This window comes from Thrips palmi, unplaced genomic scaffold (assembly GCF_012932325.1).
Source record: "Thrips palmi isolate BJ-2018 unplaced genomic scaffold, TpBJ-2018v1 HiC_scaffold_18, whole genome shotgun sequence".
In the NCBI taxonomy this organism is placed as follows: domain Eukaryota; kingdom Metazoa; phylum Arthropoda; class Insecta; order Thysanoptera; family Thripidae; genus Thrips; species Thrips palmi.
In genome coordinates this window covers 1,592,802-1,619,412 of record NW_023144627.1, presented here as the reverse complement: position 1 = coordinate 1,619,412, position 26,611 = coordinate 1,592,802, and the positions used below count along the sequence as shown (strand labels likewise).

The 26,611-nt window shown below is 45.1% G+C and overlaps 1 protein-coding gene across 1 annotated transcript; it reads left to right on the top strand.

Moving 5' to 3' along the window:
- Positions 1–2,351: 2,351 nt before the first annotated feature.
- LOC117645462 (NFX1-type zinc finger-containing protein 1-like) lies at positions 2,352–24,973 on the top strand. Its single transcript, XM_034385671.1, has 8 exons — positions 2,352–2,633; positions 17,023–20,069; positions 20,609–20,811; positions 21,256–21,339; positions 21,779–22,047; positions 22,316–22,459; positions 23,386–23,560; positions 24,806–24,973. Exons 2-8 carry the CDS (start codon positions 17,026–17,028, stop codon positions 24,823–24,825), a joined length of 3,939 nt encoding a protein of 1,312 aa, XP_034241562.1. The 5' UTR covers positions 2,352–2,633; positions 17,023–17,025; the 3' UTR covers positions 24,826–24,973.
- Positions 24,974–26,611: the final 1,638 nt, after the last annotated feature.

The window sequence follows — 26,611 nt, the reverse complement described above, 5'->3', positions numbered from 1 at the left end:
GCAAAAACTACTTAAATTCTTGTTTTTATACGGGTCTGTTACGAATCACCCCAAATGCTGGCTACACTCTAAAAAATAATATAGGATTTTGTAACGATCTTGATACAAAATTCTGTAACACGTCAGTCGGATACAAAAATTTGTATCCTTGATCCTAAAGTCTGTATCACGTCAAGAATGTTACGAATTTACGAACCAGTGCTTCAAAATTCTAAAACTGACATAAAATTCTGTACTTTTCGTTTCAATATTCACAATCAATGATATAGTTCCATGTAAAAATGCGATCTTTATGCAAATAATTGTAACTGATACAGAAAACCGTAACATATCGTTACAAGTTTACATATCGTCTGATGCAAAAATTAATAACGCAAATTTAGAGTCAAATTACGAGCTTAATTTTAACATCACAGTTGATCGGGTGAGAAGTCCTAACGTGGGGCATGGTACTTTAGAAGCTTCGGGCCAGGAACTCTAACTGTCGCGCCGCAGGGCTCGTTTCCCACCACTACCTGGGCTTGCAGCGGGCCCGCTCGGTGTCATCGACAGTCTGAGGCGTGCCTCCCCATACGGCGCTGAGGCGCAAGCGGTAGCATGCCGAGCTCGCAATCCGGGGGACCGGGGTTCGGTTCCGGAGAACGCAGTTCGGTTTCTCCGGTTGTTCGGAAGTACAGGAGCGACGGAGCGAATGTGTAGGAACGAACGATCGTTGAGATTGAAATTTTGTTTATAAAACGACAAATTTTTATGATTTTTGCATTGCAGAATTCTGTAACCGGGAAACAGTTTACCGTAACGCGTCATACAAAATTTTGTATCAGTGCTGATACAAAATTCTGAAACATTTGTAGTGGAAATTACTGCGTAACCATGTTACAGAATTTTGTATTGAAATTTTTTTGAGTGTACGCAAGAAATACGTGTCTAACTATCACTGGACAAAGTAAAAGCAACTTATGCCACGTGGTTACATTGTAAAGGGGTCACGCTTCAAGGCCCCAACGGTACTTCGATGGTGATTCATACCTGGGGAGCCTCAGACAGAAACTTCCTAGAACTCAAAATAAAAGATTTGCCTGTTTTCGGTGTACCCTATATTTCAGACGCCCTCCAAAACTATACCTGAGCACCGATCACATCCGCTTCGATTGTTGAAGGACCCTGTACTTGAAGCGAAAGAGGGACCATACTCAGATTTTCCTCGGCTCCCTTCACTTAAATTAATAAACGCATTTGTTACGAATCGCCCCTGTTACAAATCGCCCCATACTCCCTTACGCTTTAGCCGGCAACTCCCCCTCCCCTTCTCCCCTACTGGCTCTCTTCCTCTCCTCCCTCTCCCCTATATATCCCTCCCTCTCTCTCTCTCTCTCTCTCTCTCTCTCTCTCTCTCTCTCTCTCTCTGTCTCTCTCCTCTCTCCCCCCAGCAGACAAAACCGGACAAAACCCATTCGCTGAACCCATTTAAATGGGCACTGTTCATGCACCCATTTAATTAGATCCAACCCATGTAACGGGTGTATGAAAAGTACCCACACTCGTAAACTCTTACGAAGTATTTTGAGCATACACATAACAAACTAATTTACTTTGTTATACGAAGAAACAGTTCGTAAATTACGAAGTATTTTCTTTGTAAGCTTATGTATGCTCAAAACAACGTTTCGTTGTAAGCCCCCCCGCCCCCTCTCTCCGTTCTCGTTTTTTTTTTCAGAGTGCCTGTCTGCGGGCACCCGTAGGTCAGGGGTTCCCCTTCACGTCTCCACTCATCTGGCCATCTCTTCCGCCGGCGAGTGTCCCTTATTCCCCGCCTGTTATAAATACACCTCAACACCCGCTGTATTAAAACTTGCATCATCCTTCGTTTGGCTTCGCCCTCTCGAAAGGCGTGCCCTTGTTGCCGGCCCACCAGCCGACAGTGGGCCAGAAGACTGTCGGAGGCGGCCAAAACTCTAGACGCGTTTTGAGCTCGAGTCGCTAAACGGAACTCGCACCGAGCAGGTGACCCCACCGATGGATTGCTTTCCGAACGAGGAATCCATTGGTGGGGTCACCCGCTCGGTTCGAGTCCTGTTTAGCGACTCTGGAGCTCAAAACGGGTCTAGAGTTTTGGCCGCCTCCACCGGTCTTCTGGCCCACTGTGCACCGGCGCGGCGGCGTGTATTCCCCGCCGGCTGTATTCCCCGCGCGCAGTGCAGGCGGCAACAAGAGCTGCGACGTCGAGGCGTTTCTGTGTGTGTGTGTGTGTGTGTGTGTGTGTGTGTGTGTGTGTGTGACGCGCCGGCTGAGTCAGACGGCCAGTCCAGCCGCCAGGCCAGCGCCCCCCGCTCCGCCACCACACCACCGCCCAGCACAGCACAACAGGCGGCAGCCGGCAAGCAGGCAGGCAGGCAGCCACGGCCGCAGTAGTGCGGTGTTGGTCGCCCGGCGTGGTTCTCCGAGTGCGTTCTCCCGCGAGCGAGCGGTCGTTGTGCCGCTGCGTCGAAGTGATCGTCGCGTCTCCAGCAGACAGCTGCACCGAGGGCCCGGCCGTCTGTGCTGCTGGTCCTTACTCGCCCTGCCCTGTTGCGTCACTCTTCAGCCTTAGGACAGTAGGACAGCCAATCAGGGAACGCCTATCGACGGCATAGGTAAGTGTACACAACGTGCAGCTGTTCTTTTTTGACGAGGCGGATCCGAGGAATACGAACTCAGGGCCTCCACTCTCATCCCAGGGACGTGACATCACGGTGAACCGAACGCCTTAAAATGTCACGTTCGTTTGAGCATTGTGTCACGTTCGTTTGAATGTGAACAAGCTAATTTTTGGCCGATTCACATCCAAACGAATGTGACTCAACGCTCAAACGAACGTGTCATTTTAAGACGTTCCTTTCAACGTGATGTCGCGTTCCTGGAATGAGAGCGTCTTTGACTGAAGTCAAGTCTTCAGCCAGTGAAGAAGAAGAATCGTGAAACCGGAAATGGGGCTGGCAACTCAACCCCACTCTCAAAGTGGGTTGATGCGGCACTCCATCAAAATCAATCATACCTTTTCACGAAGGAGAGAAATGTATTTGTTATCGTTTCCCCTGCGAACCGTGGTCGTTACCTACTTCCGGTCCACTCCCGGTTTGGTTCTTCTTGACTTTCGTCTCCGGACGAAAGGGGCCATTCTAATATTCGTTTAACATATTGGATAAGTCTTGTATCTCGTACCCTGTCCCCGCCCTGTCCCCCAAGGTAAATGCGGTGTTACGGTTCTGTCAAACCTTCACCCCCCCCCCTCCACCCCGGCTCCCTGTGCGGCAGGGCGTTGCGTTACGCAGGTCAGTTCAGTTCTCCTTCCTTTCTAGTGATAACAGGACGTCCGCTAGAACCTGTAACTCGTCGATAAATGAGGATTATAAGTAATCAAAAAGCCAGGAACTAAAAGCACGACACCTAGCGGCCGTTACTCTAAGTTGTCCAAAGCTGAACCCTGATTGGTCGAAACCGTAGGTCTGGTCGAAGTTCACAGCAACGGCCGGTAGATGGCGCGCTGATTGGTTCCTTCATTTTGATTCCTTTTGATCTTTCGGCATCGAGCGAGAGGGTCTATTGGGCCTGCTTGTGATTCTGTCCCCCACATTTAAAGAATGGTCCCAGCCGGGACGGTCCCCGCGCGGCCGGGGCGGTATTGTTGGGAGCCGCCGGCGGGACTCGTGTCAGAGTGAGACAGGGCGTGAGTCCACTTCCACTGTTAAAACCAAGTTTCAATATGTCCCGTCAATTTTATGGAGCCTTTACTGTGGTTTCAGGTGCAGGACACTGCACAGTGCACTCTTTCTACCTTGAAATCTGTAACTGTTGAATCGGAAAACATTTATCAGTACCGGATTCATCTTGACGAAATGAATAATAAACATGTCAACGCATGTCGTGGGTTTAGACTCAAAACAAATTGTTTTGGCTGTCGAAAAAGTTCTAAACTCCACAAGGGACATTTTGAACACGTTGGGGCCGTCCACGAAAAGGGGGCAGTAGCACTTTGGGGACTTGGGCGCGTTTTTTCGATTGTTTTGGGACTTTTAGTTTGGACCTCGATATAAATATTGGCATGAATGCTTGACACAAACAGCGTTAACCATGTTAAAGTACAAACTTTTTACATCAAATTTTTCAAAAAGTTGCTTTAGCATCTAGTGATATGTTGCACGTTAAAAAGGTCTGCATCACAATAATGCCCTAGCTTATTATCTATCTCCAGCGATTTACGCCCCTGGAAAGACGTGAATTGTGACTGCCTTAGGGCATAATTTCACCTTAAAACTCTATACCTTTTATGCCCTTCAGACGGGCATTGAACGATTACGCCCTTGAAGGGCATAAAAGACTGTTCACGCCTTAAAGGGCGTAGTTTTTATGCCTTCCAGTGCAAAGTTACGCTAAACACATTAAATATGACAGCAACATTACAGAATTACAAACATTAAGTAAGGAAGGAAAGTGTCAACCCGAGAAATTGTGCGTGACGTTACGCTGAGGGGGTAGGGGGTTCCGGTCCGGCGTAACTCTGCGTAACATAGGGGGACGTGCACTGAGAAAACCTTACAAACTATTTTGGGCCTTACAAAGAAAAGTAGTTTGTATAACAAAGTATTTTGAGCATACGTAAGCTTACAAAGAAAATACTTCGTAATTTACGAACCATTTCTTCGTATAACCAAGTATTTTAGTTTGTTATATGTATGCTCAAAATACTTCGTAAGGTTTTAAGAGTGTGGGGGTCAGAAAGTACTCAAAAGTGCGTGACGTAATTTATGGACGGCCTCGCGTCAGCCAATTTCGGTTTCGTTCAGAGTCGTAGCTCTCACCATATGGTGACATTCTCTACCTTACTGGTGAACCAAAGGCATTACACTGAGAAAACCTTACAAACTATTTTGGGCCTTACAGAAAAGTAGTTTGTATAACAAAGTATTTTGAGCATACGTAAGCTTACAAGAATACTTCGTAATTTACGAACTATTTCTTCGTATAACAAAGTATTTTAGTTTGTTATATGTATGCTCAAAATACTTCGTAAGGTTTTAAGAGTGTAAGGTTATGCCCTTCAAGGGCGTAAATCGGCGTAAACGAATTACGCCCCTGGAGCGGCGTGAATCGTTAATGCCTCTTGGAAGGGCATGAAAATTTTGCCTTAAATTTCTGTATATCATCTACGCCTAGGGCTTAAAACGATTTAAGCCCCAAAGAGCGTTACTTTTGTCTCTGTCTTTTATCATTGTGTTTCGTTTAATTAAGTGGTCTGGACTGTCGGCAAAGTATAGCTTATCTTGTTCGCAAACGTACAGAAAAGGCTAGAAATTGAATGTTTTCAGTGTTTACTAGCTTCGCACCAAATGACTGTAGGTTTTTCTGCGCGTCAATGCACGAAATTAAACATGCACTTCGTAACGCACGAATTTGTGCGCGACAGTGCACGATTTCGTGCGCAAGTATGCAGAAAATCGTGCATTGTCGCGCATTGTTGAGCGACGTTAACGTCCCCTCTTACCCCCTTCGTAGGTTCTGCAAGATATTAAAGTGTACACACTCTTAAAACCTTACGAAGTATTTTGAGCACACATATAACAAACTAAAATACTTTGTCATACGAAGAAATACTTCGTTAATTACGAAGTATTTTCTTTGTAAGCTTACGCATGCTCAAAATACTTTGTTATACAAACTACTTTTCTTTGTAAGGCCCAAAATAGTTTGTAAGGTTTTCTCAGTGCAGGATAGGCTGAAGTTGCCGATTTGTGTAGCCTTTTTTCCAAGTATTTGAACCGGTTCATTACATGAGTTTAGAAACTGAAGGTTGTCGCCAGACCTGTGAGCACTCTAAATTACTATGTAGTTATTTTTGTGCATAAGCTTTGCACAAAACTGCATGCGTTTCTAAATCATTAAATGTTACGCACAATTTTGTACGAGACGTCACATTATTGTTGGGTTCAGATTAACTTTTCATTCAACGTTATTTCCAAAAAAAAACTACACATTTCCCCCCAATTTTGTTCAAAATCGCCTTCAAATTTGAACCGAAAGGTCATCTGCATCAAAGACTGTGACGTCTCCTACCAATTTCGTTCAAAAACGTAGGCGTGTTCGATGAATAGCGCTTTCATTTTTCTATCGTGACAGGCGCAATTTCGCCAATGAACGGGGATTGACATAGGCGTCCTGCAGTGACCTTTACGAGCGGCAACGTCCAGGACCCCGCCGTCGACCAGTTTTATAAACAGAGGGTCTTACAGCAGTGTGAGAGACAGGCCCTGTTTTCTTATCGTGGACTGCCTCGCGTTGTGCATGTGTCACACCCTGTCCCCTTCTCCTGTAAGCTGATTCCAGACTGTTTTCGTCGCTCCGTCTCTCTCGCACTCCCGACGTTCCCTGGGGTTGCGAGGGAGACTGTGCGATAAACAGAGGGCGAGCGTGGAATCCATCTGCTGCGTCACCACAGTTCCGTTCGAACTTTATAGTTTGTTCAGTAGGTGCACTGCAGACCTAACTGTCTACTAAGTACACACTTACAAATGCGTGCTTGCAAGTACACACTTACAAACGCATGCTTGGCCAAGTACACACTTCCAAATGCATGCTTGCAGGTACACACTTACAAACGCATGCTTGGCTCCGTATAACTCCATGCGTCAAGCAGCGTTTGTAGTGTGTACTTGCAAGCATGCATTTGTAAGTGTGTACTTGGCCAAGCATGCGTTTGTAAGTGTGTACTTGCAAGCACGCCTTTGTCAGTGTGTACTTAGTAGACAGTTGTGTTTGTAGTGTGATACTGAATCCTGTAGTCTCTCAAAAGCGTCTGACCTTCCACGCTAGACAACTCATCACAGGAAAAGCTTTGTACAAAATTGTGGGTGCGTTTTAAAATGCACGAATTTGTACGCAATTACGCACGAAAATATGCGTTGTTGCACGGTAAAAATAGTTCCTGGTTTTCTCAGGAACTCCCTGGAAATCGCCCGTGTCTCTACCATAGGGTTTCTGGGAAAACCAGGTACCGTTTTTACCGTGTGTGCATGAAATTGTATATTTCACGCGCATGCTCCCTTTTGTGCAAAAGCGACGCACTACAAAACTCACGTAGTAATTTAGTTTGCTCAATCTACAGTAGGCAGCAGTGATACAACTTTACTCTCACTGTTAAAAAAAATTTCTGAATTTTCAGACTAATTTGAGTGAAGTACTTTTACATAAACTCGTTATTAATTTTCAGACTCGTCTTGGTCTGAAAATGAAGTCTTAAAATTCAGACATGGCCAAGTCTTAAAATTCCCACTGCTTTGTAGCTGAAAATTCATACTTTTTGTCCAAAATTTTAGAACATACTGTGTGAATTCATCCTGCAGCAATCGTGCGGAAAGGGCAGTCTGTTGTGGTGGTCCTAGACGCTTGTTAGGGCGGACCTACTGGACGATAACGATTTTTCTCCTGTGAGAGAAAGAGCAAACTTAAAAGCGCGCCGGGATTCGGCGCACGATGGTCACCATCGCTACTCAAAAATTATCAGACGAGATGGTCCGCAGTAAGACTGAGGCACTCGTCGTTCGAGGGTGAGAGCTCATATAGAACCTCCCATGTGTGCCACTACATTTCGGAGGATCATGCGGGCACCCAACCTAATGACCGAACGCAGACGCCAGCGAGAGCCAACATTGAAATGCGGTTTTATCGACTTCGGAGTAATATTTTGTTTCAAAATTATTGCTAAAGGCTAGAGCTGATAATTACTAAAGCAACAGATGATGCTGTTTGCAAAAATTATTTACTTTAATGACATTAATCGGAAATACAAAGTGGCGATCTGCCGCGGCGCTCCAGGCGCCACCTAGCGGCAGGTCCCTGAAACGTAACTCCAGGCGGCTGCAAGCAAGTGGACCAAACCATGTGAGAAGTGATTGGTCCACAGTTTGCATTCAACAAGCTCCCTCAACATAACAACTGCCAATATCATAATGCTTTGATGCGCGACGTTTTATTTTGTATATCTGGTTTTGTATTAGTCAGCCTAATCTTAATTTTATGACTTCCCTCATTATGAAATTTCAGACTGGGTACAAATATTCAGACCAAGCACGGTCTCAGACTGCCCTGTCTGACATCTCAGACAAAAGTTATGAAATTTCATAAAAAGGTCTTAATTGGTGTTTCATAACGTCAAGTCTGAAAAAAGTTGTCTGAATTTTCAGAATTTTTTTAACAGTGCTATCTCAAACCGTTTTTTCGCACGGGTCACGCCTCACGAAGTATTTTGTGCAAATGTTATCTTCAAACTATTTTGTTTGTGATACGAACAAATAGTTCACAAATCTTTGTAATCTCATGTTTGCCCAAAATATTTTGTTCTGACAACCGACTTTTCTTGGTAAGGCTGAAAGTTTGTAAGGTTTTGAAAGTGTGGAGGTTTTCGAGTAATTATAGGCGACTTTATAGGCGATTTCGGAGGTATCGGCTCAAATCGATATCGTACGAGATCTCGATGACGAGAGATGTTGGGCTCATACCAAATGTCACTTTTTAGTGAGAGGCAAGTAGGTAACTCCCTTCACACTAAATTTTATGTACTGTTTTGCGCATAAGCTCCGCTCAAAATTGAGCATGCGTTTTGAAATGCACGAATTTGTGCGTAACTCAGCACGAAAGTGTGCGTTGTTGCGTTTAAAGTGCGTGCACATCGAAACGCATGCTCAATTTAGTGCAAAGCTTGCGCACCAAAAAGTTCATAGTAATTTAGTGTGTTTAAATAGGCAGTTTCTGTTTTGTGTTGTTCTGTTTTGTTCCTACACTCTCAGCACGTAACTGTATTATTTTTCATTAATAACGTATTCCCTCAAGCAACAATAATACTTAGTATTTTTCTAAGTAAGTATGACTTATTCCCTCAGTAAAATTATGTACAAAACCAAATTGCCAGTACATTATTGAATATTTCCTAGGTAGTTCTTTAAAATAGGAAAAGTACGTGGTATGGATGCACAAATTATTTGCATAAGTACGTCAGAGCAAAACGTCAGTAACGTGCTGAGAGTGTTCTCTCGCCTAACGGAAACTCGTGGCCATTCATTTCTTGCGGGGCATTTCGCATGTTCGCGATTATAAAAGAATCCAAAATCCAATTTCGGTTATGTTTACGAGGGCATTAAGGGGGCTCATACATGTTAAAAGCACTTTTTTAAAAAAAAATTTTGATGTAGACGGATTAAGATTTTACAATTTCTGTGTTAAAATCCTTTTAGATAATTGAGTAAGCTTCATTTTGGCTTAAGGGAAAGTGACTTTGGACATTTTTTGGAGATTTAGTCGAAACGTTTAAAATTTTGCTTCTCGTAAGATTTTGTTCACATACTTGCTCAGATCTGTGGGGAAAAAATCAGGGAGACTCATCCCCAGTAGTGTCATAGAATTGACTAGAATGGGCTTTATATCTGCAATAGTTTTCAAGGAAAAAAATAAAAACAATTTTTTTAACAATTTTTAAACAAATTTTTCAACAAAAAATTGTTTTTATTTTTTTTCTTGAAAACTATTGCAGATATAAAGCCCATTCTAGTCAATTCTATGACACTACTGGGGATGAGTCTCCCTGATTTTTTCCCCACAGATCTGAGCAAGTATGCGAACAAAATCTTACGAGAAGCAAAATTTTAAACGTTTCGACTAAATCTCCAAAAAATGTCCAAAGTCACTTTCCCTTAAGCCAAAATGAAGCTTACTCAATTATCTAAAAGGATTTTAACACAGAAATTGTAAAATCTTAATCCGTCTACATCAAAAATTTTTTTTAAAAAAGTGCTTTTAACATGTATGAGCCCCCTTAAACTACCAAATAGGTTTATTGTGCATAAGTTATAGACGAAACTGTGCATGCGTTTCAAAATGGACGAATTTGTGCGCAACTACGCACGAAAAGGAAGTTCGTACATTTTCAGTTTGCATTCACAGTTTCGTGCACAGCTTATGGACCAAAAACTACATACTGTAATAAAGTGTGAGGTCAGCTGACTCAGGCAAGCACATTAGCATCCTCGCAATTCGTCGTTGCCGAGTGTACAGTCCCATTGTGCTACAGGCTGCCACGTGCCACGCTCATCTTCCATCGCGCTCATGTGTGTGTGTGTGTGTGTGCGCGCGCGTGCGTGTGTGTGTGCGCGTGCGTGTGTGTGCGCGCGCGCGTGTGTGTGCGCGCGCGAGTGTGTGCGCGCGCGTGCGAATGTGTGTGTGTGTGTGGGGGGGGGGAGATGGGAGACAAGACCGTGTATGATTGCGACATTCAGACACCGGCCACCCCCCACAGACGCAACTCAACTCCAGCCCCTCCCCCTTCCTCTTTCACAGGCGCCATCCTGACGCCAGCCGCTCTCTGGGCGGGATCAATACTCGCACCAAATGTATTTGTACAATCTCGCACGTTCTCTGAATTTTAAACCTGCGAACTTCTTCGCTCAAATTTGTGCGTGAAATCGGTCAAATTCTTGACCAAATTCGTAATTCGTAGACACAGAAAAAAGTCTACGAAGAATCGCTTTGTAATTGGACAGGTTTGGTTAGATTTTACAATACTATGTCTTTCGTTGTCAAAATACAAGGTAGGTTTACGCCAGACCGCGTCTTGTCGTAACAGGCTTCGCGATGTCTCGCGGCCTGTTCCTCCAATCCGCGCCTGGCGTACCTACCTTTAGACCGGCTCAAATTTCCTGAAGGTTCGAAATGTCGATGCGCGGAAACGGAATTCGGTTCCTTTCCGGATTCTAAGACTCTGGGATTTTTTTGGGATTTTTGAGGTCACCGGAAGTGGTCCCGCACGGCAGGGTAAGTTAGGCGCACTGCTCATTGATAGACCAGCAGTAAAGCGGCCTTCATATTCGTTTTTCGGGCATATTCCATGAAACAAAAGTTGTCAGAAATGATCAAATTAATAAAAATATGTGATGTCTGATTTCGAAAACTCAAAATTTGCAATCTGGGTGCCTACCTGTAAGGGGCAACTGGCGTCTATTTTCGCTCTGAGCCCCAAAGTGAAGTGTATCAGGACGGAAAACTGTTTGAAAATGGATTTGGCCCTTCTGGTGGTGCTATTTTGAATGCCTAATCTCCGCCCGGTCTAGCGGATTAATTGAAGGCCTTTAATGAGTATTGTCTTGTTTGCGTTTGGGCGCGCGGATTGTGGTGAAGACTGGTTTCTTTTCGTTTTACTCGGTGATTTGCGAAGATTCAACCCCTGACACAGTAATAGTGCGGAAACTACACTGATAGAAAAGATGCTGTTAATTAACAGCATATATCCTGTTAAGTTTTTTAGCAACACTTGTTGTAGAAGAACGGCATATTGTTGGACACTGAGTCGTTATTCAACAGCAGTGTTGTAAAAAGGGATGATGGCTCTCTGTATCTGATCTCTGACAATAAGTTGTTGTGTAACAGAATTACCATTTCCAAATGGCACCAACCTGTTCATAAACAACACTTTTCTGTTTTCAAACAAAGAAGTTGTTATACATTTACAAAAAAAATGTCGAGGGTACTAATAGTCTTATCCAATACTAGCAGTCATTCAGAAACGCTCTTTTCTGTTTACAAACAGCACTGTTCTTCAACGCGGTCTCTCTGTTATTCACAAAAAGGAAATAGGAGTTTCCTGACGGCTCAAACAAGACATTTGTTTTGTAACAGTTCGTGCAGTTCTTGGACAGTTCACCGCTGTTTAAAAATTGGAAGTGTTGCTAAAAAACTTTACAACACAAATGCTGTTCAGAAACAACAGAATTTATTTTGACATAGTTGGAGTTTGATTTGAGCCGTGAGCTGCAAAATGCTCCGGCAAATCTTCAATTGAATGGTGTTGTTTTTAAATGACAGGATACCGTTCCAAAACAGCATATATCATTAATTTTACAAACAAGATGTTCTGTTTTCCAGCATTGGAAATCGACTATAATTGTTGTTTTCTCCAATGATGAAACTTGCTGTTTCCTAACAGCATTTGTGCTGTTTTAAGTTCCGATGACACGTGCTGCTTAAAAGCAAATCACTCGTTGGTAAATGTGCTGTTTTCCTACAGTTTCTTTTAACAGTGTAGAACCACGGCAAAGCCTCACGGCGAAGGGCTGGAGCGCGGTGATCCGGGGCACTGCGAGGAAACTCTACATGAAAGCGGAGGCAAGACTGTTAGTTATTAAGTGTTGGTTGGGAAAATAACGTAAGTGCCGTTTCATATTAAAGCTAGTATAAATCTATTGGTGCAATTCATCAATGAACACTTCTAACCCTGAAAGTGAGGTGCGAGCTCAGAAACAGTCAGCCAAATTTAAATTTGCGACCGCCGTATACGTAGAGTAACGCGGCAAGCGAGTTTATACGACGTTTTTGATGAGAAGTGTACGCATGACGAAAAGCTCGTCCTATTCTGAATCTGCTTAGCAAAATAAACGGTCTACTTAATACGCACTCTTTGGCGTGCACCCACGAACGCACTCCCACGGGCGCGTAGTACTGAATTCAACACACTTATGATAGAATGTTCTCAGTTGTGACCTGGGAGTATACTCAAATGAGTGCACGCTCGTGACGATCAATGTATTGGTCACAAACGGTTCCGAGTAGGATGAATCTCTAAGACTGAAGTAAGCACTTGCGAAATGAGTTTCGACCGGGTCCATGCGAATGTGCGTTGGTGAAGCAAAGAAATCAAATCGCTAACTTTCATCGCAGGCACAACATTTCAGTAAGGATCGGTTGGAGGTAGGGAGAAGTAAATCACAATGAAAGTATTCTTGTTCAGAATTACATTTCAGACTAGAAAGGCTAAAGGCCTGTCCATCCGGTGTTCTCTTTTACATTCTCGCGCTTCTAATCTCCACGATTGAATCTTCGGAAATTACCGAAAAACTGAAAGAAAACGAACTTAGCCACAAACCGGACGCCCAAACGCAAACAAGACAATGTTCATTGCCTCCAATTAATCCGTTAGACCAGGCGGAGATTAGGCACTCAAAATAGCACCACCAGAAGGGCCAAATCCATTTTCAAACAGTTTTCCGTCCTGATACACTTCACTTTCGCACCTCACTTTCAGGGTTAGAAGTGTTCATTGATGAATTGCACCAATAGATTTATACTAGCTTTAATATGAAACGGCACTTACGTTATTTTCCCAACCAACACTTAATAACTAAGTCTTGCCTCCGCTTTCATGTAGAGTTTCCTCGCAGTGCCCCGGATCACCGCGCTCCAGCCCTTCGCCGCGAGGCTTTGCCGTGGTTCTAGTTTCCGCACTTTTACTGTGTCAGGGATTGAATCTTCGCAAATCACCGAGTAAAACGAAAAGAAACCAGTCTTCACCACAATCCGCGCGCCCAAACGCAAACAAGACAATACTCATTAAAGGCCTTCAATTAATCCGCTAGACCGGGCGGAGATTAGGCATTCAAAATAGCACCACCAGAAGGGCCAAATCCATTTTCAAACAGTTTTCCGTCCTGATACACTTCACTTTGGGGCTCAGAGCGAAAATAGACGCCAGTTGCCCCTTACAGGTAGGCACCCAGATTGCAAATTTTGAGTTTTCGAAATCAGACATCACATATTTTTATTAATTTGATCATTTCTGACAACTTTTGTTTCATGGAATATGCCCGAAAAACGAATATGAAGGCCGCTTTACTGCTGGTCTATCAATGAGCAGTGCGCCTAACTTACCCTGCCGTGCGGGACCACTTCCGGTGACCTCAAATATCCCAAAAAAATCCCAGAGTCTTAGAATCCGGAAAGGAACCGAATTCCGTTTCCGCGCATCGACATTTCGAACCTTCGGGAAATTTGAGCCGGTCTAACCTACCTTGGCCTGCGGCGCTAGCCTGCCTTCGGCAGGCATTGGCTTGTCCATCGTCGGTTACTTCTTACGTGTTGCATGCTGTGGGGCTCCGCCCCCCAGACCCCCCTTAATTCTAGAAAGAGTTGCTTAATCTACAGATAACACGATCTTGACCCTTGTAACTTTTTAACTTGTCGAGGCTGGGGGGCTCCGCCCCCCTGACCCCCTTTCTTCAAGACAGAGGTGATCTACCTGCAAAAGAAACTCGATTTTTCGCCGTTTTTTAGGTGTTTTTCGGCTATAAAAACTGAACCGGTTGAGCTAGGACAGTGAAATTTCGCGTGTGCCGAGCCAAGAACATACCTAATAAGCCTGCAAAATCTCAGCCAGATCGGCCGAGCCGTTCAGGAGGAGTAGTGTACACACACACATACACACGGACACACAGACCGACAGACAGACAAAACTTTTCAACCGCACTGGAGTAACGGGCTTCGCTATCGCTCAGCCAACAAAGCTATTTTTCGTAGATTTTTTTCTGTGTGTGCTGCACGGAAACCTCGGGGAGCGTTCACTTTAAAGATTCAGAGACCGAATGGCCGTTTCAATTTCAAATACCGAGACGTTAAAAAATCTCGAAGTACACTCTCAGCCGTTTACTGACTATTTCTCATTAGCAGACGTATTTCTGTAAGCAACCATAATACTTAGTATTAAGTTCTTAAATACTTACAAATTTCTTTGTAATTTACTAAGAAAACGGTGATATCAGTACAGTAATTAGCTATTGCTAAGTAATACTGACGAAAAATACTAAGAATTATGGTTGCTTACAGAAATGCGTAAGCTAATGAGAAAAAGTCAGTAAAAGGCTGAGAGTGTAGTCTAGCACCAACAAAATATTTGATCGTGCATTCAAAGTCCAGTAATTGGAGGACTCCGTCGTGTTTTTCTACACTCTTAACTACTATGTAGTTTTTTTCTTTGCACCAAATTATGCATGTACCAGGTGGCCCAGAAACCCCGCGACGATTGCAGGCTACACGCTCTGGGGTGGCCACTCGTCCATGGCCAGGGGGCGGTAACACCCTAAAGCGGCAGTGAGGTGCACTGAGAAAACCTTACGAACTATTTTGGGTCTTACAAAGAAAAGTAGTTCGTATAACAAAGCATTTTGAGCATTCGTAAGCTTACAAAGAAAATACTTCGTAATTTACGAACTATTTCTTCGTATAACAAAGTGTTTTAGTTTGTTATATGTATGCTCAAAATACTTCGTAAGGTTTTAAGGGTGTGAAGCGCTCGCTCCGATCTTGCTCCGTGCAGGGGTCACGGGCTTCTTCGAGATTATTCAAACTAGGCCATTGTTTGCAAATCGTTTTGCACATATTGAAAGAGCATCACATAAAGGGTGCATTGGACTCATTGGCAATCCCTTAACTGCTACTTCAGCCCTCAAAAAATCAAAGTGAAAGCACCGAAAAATACAATAAGTCTAATAATTAAGGAAAAAACGTTAACGCTAACGCTAACGTGAAAGCAGATGATACTTATGAGAATGTTTATTTCAATGTATGAATGTGACATTTTGTCAATTTATTTCAAAGAGTAAACACTCGGAACTCTTTTTTTGACAAATTTGTTACACATGGTAATTCATGGAAATGTCAATTTTAGTATAACTTTTGAATATCCTAACGTGCCATTGTTTTGTGTTAAACATGTTCGCAATGACGGTGGGGCACTCATATGTCCGATACCACTTGTGTTGGGTATCATTTTCGTTGTTTCAACGCGAGGATGCACAATTTGGTGGCTAATCACATAAATACTCAATACCCGTAAAAGTTGTGTTCGGTACTAGGGCAAGGCGCCTTGCGGCACGCGGCGTGTCAGCCACATCTCCAAGCGGGGCCGGCCGGCCGGCGCGCCACCCGAACCCGACCTCAAGATAGATAAGCAAGAGTGGCGCACACTGCCGACGCGCCGCTTCTCGAGAGGGGCAGGGGTTCGGGGGGCGCTGAACTACGCGTTCTACGCACTCAAGGCTCAAGTCCGTGTGTGTGTAGACTGCTGCGGGGTGTGGCGGGGCGCGGCGGGACGTGGCGTCTCGGCTAGGGAATGGGCGAGGGGGGCAGCTACGCGATGCGTGCTAGCAGCGTCTCGTGACGACGCGCAACGCGAGGGACGCACTTCTTGAGTACTAGAGAGCTGGGTGTCGAGGTTATACGCCGCGCGCGCAACCCGAGGCCCCCGCAGGCGCCCCGATTCATGGTGCGGCGGGCGACGGCGCGGCGCGGCGCGGCAGACTGCGGGCCCTCCGCTCATAATCTTCTAGGCAGGCGAGCCAGCCGGTGCCTTGCCAGCGAGGCGCTCGGCCTCTTCTAGGCTTGCTAGTCAGGCAACGAGGCAACTCCTGCCTGGCTAGCCGGAAACTCGGTACTCTCTGCACGAGAGTACAAGCACGCTGATACGTGAACGTATCATCTGCTAAAAACCTCGGGGGCGCCATCTTTGTGTAAACATTTCCGCGATTTCCTCTTTTGGACCAAGTAAAATTGGGAGTCGTGGGAAGGTCAATGCACCCTAAATTTGATGCTCTTCCGATCTGTGCAAAGCGTTTTGAAAACAATGGCCTAGTTTTAATAATCTCGAAAAAGTCCGTAACCCCTGCACGAAGCGAGAGCTTCGCCTCACTCCTGCTTTGTAGTGTTACCGCCTCCTGTCCATGGTGCACTGTCCACCGCGGTGCTTCCTTCGCGGCGCCGTCGGTCGCGGGGCTGTCCGCCGCGGACAGCGCCGTGGCGCGAAGGACAGTGCCGCGGTGGACAGTGCGTCATGGACGAGTGGCCACCCCAGAGCGTCCCGGCGCCCGCAGACCGGAGCGTAGGCAAGCCCGCATGCACGGGTGCGGCCATGTAGCCTGCAATCCTTTTTTACGGGGTTTCTGGGCCACCTGGTGCCTAAATGTACGACTTTGTACGTAACTAAGCACGAAAGCGTGCGGTGTTACGCATAATTCATGCTTTTCACGCGCACACGGTAAAAACGAAACCTGGGATTCCCAGGAAGCGTTTTTACCGTGCATGCTCAATTTTGTGCAAAAGCTATGCACACAAAATTACGTGCTAATTTAGAGTGGAAGTATGCACATAAACAATTACAAAGTGACGTTTTATTTTCAGGTCATGATGCGCCGCGCCATGGACGGGGGACGCGTCATCGACGCCAACAGTGACTGGACTCGCGTCACCAACAAACGGAAGGAGCGGCGCAACAGTGCCCGGAAGCAGTCAGGTGGTTCCGTCTCTACCGTCGCTGGGCCTTCTAAACCCAATCTGCCTCCCAAGCCTCAGTCCAGTGTGGTGAAACGAAGGTGGACTAAAATGCAACCGCCATCAATTCCTAAGTCCACCTCTATTCTGAGGCACCAAAATGTCTTGCTTTTGAACCAATGGTCTGGAAGGATTCGAAACCTGGCGCAAAGCAGTTCAAGGGAGATAATCCAGTTCCTCTGCTCGTATTGGAAAACATCCCAGAATCTGATGCAGGTGGGGAGATTCCACAGCGAAACGGCGTCCGTTGTCGAGGCCATGGCGGTTCTTTCTGAGTGTGATCAATTCCCCGATGTTGAGTTTGTTATCCTCCGTGTCCTGCTGCACGTTCATTGGAAAGACCTACCAGCAAGCTGCCAGGGTGTCTCATACTTCTCAGCTCTTTGCCGGATTTTTTCTTCATTTCTTGAGCGCGGGTCTCCAGAAGCAGCTATGTGGATTCATGGACGTCGTTGGGTTCTGACAGCGATTGGCGAGGCCTTTAAGTATTTGGTAGACAAAGGAAAGGAGGCGGAATCAGTACTTGGAAAGCTTCAGAAGATTGACGAAGAATTCTCACTGCGCAAACGGCTACTGGATGAGGATAGCAAGACCCCAACCATAAACAAAGCGAGGGAATGTCCTGAAGATTTCAAAGTTTCCTCTGCAAGGTGCAAGAAGTTTGAACCGACGTCTATTAAGACCAGGGGCTTTGCTGATAGCAACAACAATATTGCTGCCACACACGTGCGTCATGGGAACACGGACGTGACTGCATGGCAGACAGTGGGACGTAAGAAAGGTGTTGTTTCTAACCGCCAACAATCTTACGATTTCCAAATGGAACTCTGCGCCCCTCCTTTAGCGCGGACGCCGAGGGCAAACAAGCAATCTCATGCCACTGCGTCTGCCCCGGGGTGGTCAAAGGTTGCTGGGGCTCACAAGGAGTTACTCACCAGGCTTGGTAGAAATTGGAGTCCTGTTGACTTGCCGTCTTACTTAAAGGACACTATGGAGCTGATCCCGAGGCTGCGTGGCACCAATATAAAACTGGACAGCTTTGTATCCGACGTGTGCAAGACGCCACTTGTGGATAATCTACGGGATTTCCTAGTGATTCAAGAAGAAGCTGGAATTGCATCCACGACATTCCGCCACATCTCTAGCTTTTGTGCTGCTGTTTTAAAAGCTTGCCCGAACATATTCTACGAACATTTTGAGGGCATTGTTGATTCAGCCCTTCAAGCTGCAGATACATTTAGTCAAGATATTCACATTCAACATGCGAAGAAGCAAATACTTGAATTGCATGGAATGTTCGTTCACACAACTTATGTGTCAGATGTGCCTCAGGAGAGCTTTCGGGACATGTTTGTCGTGCCAACCCAGGAAGATTTCCAAACCAGGAAGGTTTATTTGCGACCTAACGTTGTAAGTGGCCCGTTTGTCAGTGAAGAACATTATTTAGATGTGCATTTCCGCTTACTGCGAGAGGATTTTCTGAAGCCTTTGCGTGACGGTCTGGCAGAAGTCAGAGGCCGCATCAAAGTTTTCGACAGGAGTGAGGAAAACAGATTCAATGCCATGAGAATTTACAAGAATGTGACCTTTGAGAAAAACAAGGAGCGTTGGCTCCCTGGAAGTCTCATAATGTACTTTGATCCGAACAGATCACTGAACATAGATTGGCGCGTTTCAAAACGGTTCATGCTAGGGGCCCTGCTCGTCATCTCGAACGACAACTTCACAACCCTGCACCTGGCGCGGGTAACAAGACGAGACTGGGAATGTCTCTCTGCCGGCTGGCTGGTCATCGAGCCACTCTGGTCAGAGGTATCCGCAAAGAAACTGTGCCTGGGCTCCTTTGTGGTGGGCGAGAGCATGGTGTTCTTCGAGCCTTACCTGCACGTTCTCAATGCTCTCCAAAACATCAACCCAGACGAATTTCCCCTGGCACGGTACATAGTTCACGCAGACCCGACTGAAGAGCTGCCAGATTACCTTCAAGTAGAGAGCAATAGGAAGTACTGCATTCCTCTGCTTGGAGGTGAGGTTGTTCAACGAGACATTGTGAACGGTGAATGGCCCACTGCAGCAGCAATGGGCTTGAACGAGTCTCAGCACGAAGCTCTCACCCGTGCTCTCACGCAAAAAGTGATGCTAGTGCAGGGCCCGCCCGGCACGGGGAAGACTTTCCTGGGTCTACGGATTGTGAGCACGCTGCTCACGAACCCTCAGGCATGGAGAGGCAGTGATGATTCAGCGTGCCCCATATTAATAGTCTGCTTAACCAACCACGCGCTGGACCAGTTTCTGTTCGGCCTTCTCGCCACCACGAAGAAAATCGTGCGCCTCGGAGGCCGGTGCAAAGACGAACGGCTCACTGAATACATGCTGAAAAGGAATGAAAATGAGCTGAGTCCGGACCTGAAGCGACGCATGTGGGAACGGAGACAACAACTGCAACAGGCCGAGTACGAACTTGACTGCATCCAACGGGCCAGGCGGGAACTGGACAACAACATTGGCATTGTGAGCTGGGAAAGCTTCCAGACTTACCAAGTAGTCACTGACGTCTCCAATGTGCCAGATGGCTTCAGTATCGTAAGGTGGCTCGAGAAGGGGATTCAACATTCTGCGCTGAGTGACGATGACATTCAGTTCATCAGGCAAAATCCCAAGTGGGGAAGCGAAATCTTTTCCTTTGAAGACACGTTCAGCCAAATGGAGAGCGCAATAGAGGAGCTGCAACAATTCATTGGTGAAGGGCGACTGGAGTACAAAAGTACCCTTGAGTATTACATCGCGAAGCTGGAATATCTGAAGCAGGTTGTTTCCAATGGCCTCCCTCCAGGATTTGCAGCACAAGCAGGAAATGTACTGGACCTGGATGCAGATCAACGTTCCGAGCTCTATCTGTAAGCATTTGCGCCCTTTCATTCTCACACTAAGCTATTACATTTGAAAGTTATTTATGTAAGTGTCACTTTTTAAAAAAGCACTTTATTCAATATTTGTATCAGGAGTGCACACTAAATGTTTATGTACAATTTTGTACGTGGTGATGCATAATTTTTAAACTTGTGTGCCGTCGTGCATAAAATTGTGCGTGAATTTGCATATATTTGTGCATTTTCGCATGCAAAATATTACGCAAATTCCCCGCATGCACAAAATCGTGCAAGTGGCGCGTACAAAATTCTACTTAAGCATTTAGTGTGTGGATTCATGGGTAATATTTCTTCTCTGTCGCATTAACGCATTTTACGTGCGGGGACCCACCTCTTCTTGATTTCTGAGTTATGTGTTTTCACGTTTATTTGGCCGCCACTGCTTCGAAGTTTCACTTTGCAGTGCCCTTAACTCGCATCAAAAGTGGCCAGTCGTGCCAAAAACTTACAGCTAGTAATTGCTCACCGGACGCTCATATTAATGCTCGCACATTTTTTCCCCACAGATTTTGGGTGTCTCAACTTAAACAAGCTTTAGGTACTGCGGAGCGGTGCGCAGCGAAGTATATAAGTGATTGTAAAGCTCGTATGAAGCAAGTTAAAATGCTTAAGGACAAAGAGTTGATTGCCAGCAATTTGGTCGTCGGGATGACCACTACCAAGGCGGCACAAATTCAACCGCTGCTCCAGGAGCTAAAGCCCAGAATAGGTGAGTTCCACATATCCGTTATCAAAATTGCACGCATTGCATAGTAACACGGAAAATCGTCATAAATACAAGATAACTTTTTTAAAAAATATTTTCGTTGTTGAAGTGCATGGAGTAATTATTCTTCAGTTTAACTTTATGTTCGAGTTATTTGACTGCGATACTGTAGCACGTTTCCAGTAAGATGTTTTTCTCAGAGCTTCAACTGCTTAAGGTAAACTGATGACGTGCGGGTATAAAAATGGCTCGACATGCTGCCTCTTTGCACTGAAGTTGTGATGCAGTTCTGCAGTTGCAGTCAGTGTTGGACTGACTTCGCTCTGAGTCCGTCAAAATGATCGCAGTTATACTTGACGCGCACTGAAAGAGTGCAGTCCGACAATACAAACTCGTCAGAAAAATGTTAATGATCGTCAATGTATGATCGTGGTCTGATCTTTTCAGTTGTCGTTGAGGAAGCCGCAGAAGTCTTGGAGTCACACATCATCGCTGCATTGACTCCAGCTGTGCAGCATCTCATACTTTTGGGTGGGTGTACCATTATAATCTTACTTTTACCTTTTGTCTTACTGAACTCTCATTACAAAAACGTTACTTCACGTTGTGACTTAAAGTCACGTTCTTTTTAGCATTGTGTCACATTTGTTTGGACGTAAATCAGCCGTAAATAAGCTTATTCAAATTGAAACGAATGTGACGCAATACGCAAAGGGACGTGACATTTTGTCGCGTTCGTTGCAATGTGATGTCACGCTCCTGGTATGAAAGTGGTGAGCCTTCTAATAAGCTGCAAAGTTTGATGAGTATCACAAACGTCCGAAACATGTGAATCTCGAACTCGAATGACTATGTGTTCTGCTTTTTTTGTAGTCCGGTTATAAATAGTCTCACTTGGTGTTAATTCCCTTACGCAAGCGTTAAAATGTTCTAATACTTATTATTCATTTCATTTTTTTTTTCTCTTCAGGGGACCACAAACAATTGAGACCCAGTCCCTCGGACCATGAGGTGGGGAAAGACTTCAAGCTGGAGGTATCCCTGTTCGAAAGGCTGTCAAACAACAACATGCCCTGCAAGGCGCTCAATGTCCAACATAGGATGCAGCCCAATATCGCGAAACTCATTGAGTTCATTTACCCCGGCCTTGAGAACCACGGCTCTGTGCTCAGATATCCTGCCGTCCGTGGGCTGAAGAACAGTGTGTTCTTCGTGGATCATCAAGAGCCCGACCGATACGTACGTCGCCAGGCAGAAACAAAATACACTCTCATTCCAGGAACGTGACATCGCGTTGAAACGAACGTGACAAAGTGTCACGTTCGTTTGAGCATTCTGTCACATTCGTTTGGGTGTGAATTGGCCAAAAACCAACGTGTTCACAGTTTGTCACGTTCGTTTCAACGTGATGTCACGTTCCTAGAATGAGAGTGTAGGAGCTTCATCGGTTGTGCTTGGAATTCCGTCGTACATGTCCTAAGCATGCACCATTTTCTCTCTCTCGCAGATGGATGAACTGATAAGTCACTGCAATCCGCACGAGGCACGGTTCATCGCGGCCCTCGTAACCTACCTCCTTCTCCAGGGATACGACGAGAAGCAGATTACAATTCTCTCGGCATACGCTGGTCAGCTCATGTACTTCAGGGGGGTGAGTGCACTGCCATTCGCCACCAACTTGTTGCCGTTGTCGGGAACTGAGGAATGTTTCCCCATGCAAGAGCTTGTCCGAAAATCGTCCGAAAACGGAAAGCATTGCACGCACATGAACTGCAATGCCTTCCCATGCCCATGCATTAGCAAGGGTAGGGCATTTTCGGGACGCATTGCACGTAAGGTGCAATATGGCTGAGGCATTGCACGTTTGCAGTGGTGCATTGCACCATACGTGCCAAATTAAAAAAATAATCCAATGGCTTTTTCGAACAAATTTGAAGGCTAAAGGGGCCCCTTGGGTTTTTTTAAGTTTCGTTTTTCCTTCTCACTGAAAACTTGGAATTACCAAAAGTGAACCATTTACCACGAAACGGGGCCCAAAGTAAAAAACCCCTACTCATTAAGGCTCCTTAATCGTTGACCCGGGGTTAGGCACTCAAAATGCCCACCCGAAGGGAAATGTTTCAAAAATTTTGCCCGTACCTTATTTTGGGCCCGTCGAATGGCCATTGCCCCTTCGTAGAATGAAATTTTAACCGAAATCAAAATATTATTTTTATTAATTTACCATTTTACAATTTTTTTCATGGGTATCCCAAAAAAATTTGAAGGCCGCTTTACTCGGCCTTCAAAGGATGGCCCCCCTTACCCCGCCGTGGGGACCACTTGGGGGCCCCAAAAACCCCCAAAAAATTCCCAGGTCTTAAACCAAAGGAAGAACCTTTCCCCTCGCATTTCGAACCTTGGGAAAATTTTTGCCGGTCTAATTCCCCCTTTATTTCAAAACCAATTGGGTGGCTCATTGCCCATTCGTTTCTTTGTAGAGGGCGGGTAGAGGGTGACTTAACCAGCATCGACAACTTATTATTAAAAATTGTAATTGCAGAAATTTTAAACGCATTTTTACTGATTTTTTTTCAGCTTGAGTCCGACTTCCCAGATTTGCGCAAGGTGCGTGTCTGTAACATCGACAACTTTCAGGGCGAAGAAAGTGACATAATTTTACTGTCACTTGTAAGGAGCAACCCACAAAACAATATTGGGTTCCTCAAGACTGAAAACAGAGTGTGCGTAGCGCTCTCAAGAGCCAAGCATGGTAAGACACCCATCTGCCCAACTTCGCATTAAGCAGCTAGCCATGGCAATTGCAATTGGATGCCGCTGTCCGTAATAAACACTCTGTTCATTCTCAACCAACCACTCTCAACCCAGGAGCGTGGTATCACGTTGAAACAAGCCTGACAAAATGTCACGTTCCTTTGAGCATTGTGTCACGGCGCACTTTTGAATGAGAATAAGCTAATTTATGGGTGATTCACACCCAAATGGGCGTGATACAAGCTCGTTTCAACGTGATGTCACGCACCTGGAGTGAGAGTAAATTGCTCTGCTCAGTTGCGTCGAAGAGAAAATGCACTGAAAACAGTCGTAAAATATTTTGTAACACCTTGTCCGCATTGTTTGGTGGAGACGTAATTGGCGGTTTCCAGACATTACAGCCATAGCCATTAGATAGGTGGTGCATGTAAATCTGCAGATTTTACCACCTTAACATCACGTGATGTTATAGTACTTTAGTAATATTTGTACCGCCACACTGAAGTGCACTGTAAATGTCTCTTACGCTTCATTCAAGCATATAACTACGTTTGAAGACTTCACGCGTGAAGTCAAATTCTGATATGCAATTAAATGGACGAGAGAACGGTGGAGCGCACAACAACGCTTGAACAAAGGCTTAAAAGTACGGTTCACTTCCAGCAGGGAATTTCCCATTACTGGAAGGAATTCACGCACGCATAATACAAACTTAGCTTTCCTTTGTAGAACAAGAGTTTTTCTTTGTATCCTACAGCGTAAATAAATAAAGCAATGATAATTCGTATGATGGAGATATTTTGCTTCACATTATGATTGCGCTGAATTCATTATAACGTAGGTCAATTTTCATTTCCATATTTGGAGAGAGTGAGCGCCTACCGTCCGGGCCACACAGTGAGCCAGAAGACCGCGGTTAACACTCAAGGCGCTTTTGGAGCTCCAGAGCCGCTGAATGGGACTCAATAACCAAACGTGTGACCCCACCAATGGATTGCCCTCCGAACGAGGAATCCATTCGTGGGGTCCCACTTTCGGTCCGAGTCCCGTTTGGCGACTTTAGAGCTCAAAACGTATGTAGAGTTTTGGCCGCCTCCGCCGGTCGTCTGGCCCACTGTGCGCCACCCGCCTACGCTTGCTGTGTCTGGCTCTGTCTTTGGTGGCTTAGCGGTGACAAGAAGCTAAATGCCTGTTCGCTTCGCACGCATGTTCTGCAGGAATGATCATAGTCGGTAATCTCAAGGTGCTGACTGCGAAGAGTGAGACTTGGCGCAAAGTCCGGAGCAACCTGCAGTCGCAGGAGGCCGTCGGCCCCGCTCTGACGCTACAGTGTATCAAGCACCCCGGACAGTCCCTGAAAGTGAGGAGTGACGCTGACTTCAAGCGCTGGACTTTGGGAGGCTGTGAGACGAGGTGCGAGTACACCTTGAGATGTGGGCACAGTTGTCCTTTCAGCTGTCACAGGGACAGACTAGATCACCAAGGAATTGTGTAAGTACTATTTGACGACTGCCTTCTTGATGTTGCATTGGTTTCAGAATCTCGATAACAGACCTTGCCTTGATATTTTGAGTGAAACGCATTTCATTGATAGTGATAGCCGTACGTGTACGTAGTTTTCGATAGTGTACGATAAAATAGTTGAGTAGGTGCTTAGAGAGTAGGCTTGGCGTGAATGGCCCTTTTTCAGTATTGATTTGGAAAAGCCTTAATCTGGTCCTGTTTCCCGAATCAATAATTTTACATCATTTCGAAAATTTATAGAAACATTAGGTAGGACTAAACCGTAGTGAAATTCGGAGTTGTTGGATGTGTATTAACATCATCTTCAAGAAATGTATCGTTTGCATATATGCTGGAAACTACATGGTAAAAACGAGGGGGTAACCACTTGCGTAATACCCTGTACACCAAAACCGTGTATTACGCGTAATACACGTGATCGTAATATCATTTGTGGGTCAAATGTGCCAAATTTTGGCATTTTAAGGGCGTAATACACGTGTAATACACCGTAATACAGCGTAATACCGAGTAGTCTGTACACGATTTCTTGAAGTGTTTACCCCCTCGGGTAAAAACGGTACCTGGTCAGGAAGCCTATGGTAGGTGATTTCCGGGGAGTTCCTGGGAAAACCAGGAACCGTTTTTACCGTGTAGACGATGCGTTTCTATTCAGTTCGCAATCAGTGCAATTCGGCAGCTTCAAAATGAGATTCCCCCGTGAAAAATTGTAGTAAAACAGCAGTTTGAAACAGTTTTATCTCCCGAACTCCTGGAGGTGGTGATTTTTGGGTCCTGATCGGGGCTTCCCTGTTGGGGACAGAAGAGTGACAATTGTGGTAGTATAGCAGGGTTGTTTACGTTAAATCTAAAACGTAACGCGTTAAGTTACACGTTAACCAAGAAACATTTTAACGCGTTAACGTTACGCGTAACGTTTAACGCCGTTAAAGTTAACCGTGTTTTTACTAAAACGATGAAAAATTATGTTTGTTTACTATATCAAAAATGCCTCAGTGGGACGATTTCAGAAATGAATCATGTTAATTTAGACTGTTTAAACTACGGAAAATAGGAGGTTTAGTTGACCCGAATGCATGTCAAAGTCTCTTACAAGTCATTTTTAACCGAATATTTTGCAGAATTAGTCCGTTTCGTTTGCCGTAATTTAACTTTAACGTCGTTAAAAGTTACAGGGGTCGCGTAACGTTTACGCTTTAACGTTACGAACTATCCCAATGTTTAACGAGTTAATGTTAAATTAACTTTAGACAGACTAATGTGGAGACAGGCACTGTGCAGACAGAACTAGTTTAACTTTTGAGTTCCTCTTATATTTCTAATGCGGTTTCATGCAATAAGGAGCGATGAAAAGGCTTATGCGATTCCTTCAAATTATCGCATTCATGGCAGCAATGAAAAAATTATCGCGTTGGAGTAAGTCTGTTAGGTTTCGGCCGGTCTGGCCCAGATTATCACAGTTTTGCTGCGATAGAGTGATAATAACTACGCTAGAAAAGTGACGAATACGCTCATGCAATACAAT

Bases quoted from the DNA above. Each gene is read 5' to 3' on its own strand.
- LOC117645462 (XM_034385671.1), top strand. From the start codon at position 17,026: ATGATGCGCCGCGCCATGGACGGGGGACGCGTCATCGACGCCAACAGT. The intron at 22,460-23,385 runs GTGAGTGCACTG...ATTTTTTTTCAG, and splicing joins AGCTCATGTACTTCAGGGGG to CTTGAGTCCGACTTCCCAGA. The intron at 23,561-24,805 runs GTAAGACACCCA...GGTAATCTCAAG, and splicing joins GCTCTCAAGAGCCAAGCATG to GTGCTGACTGCGAAGAGTGA.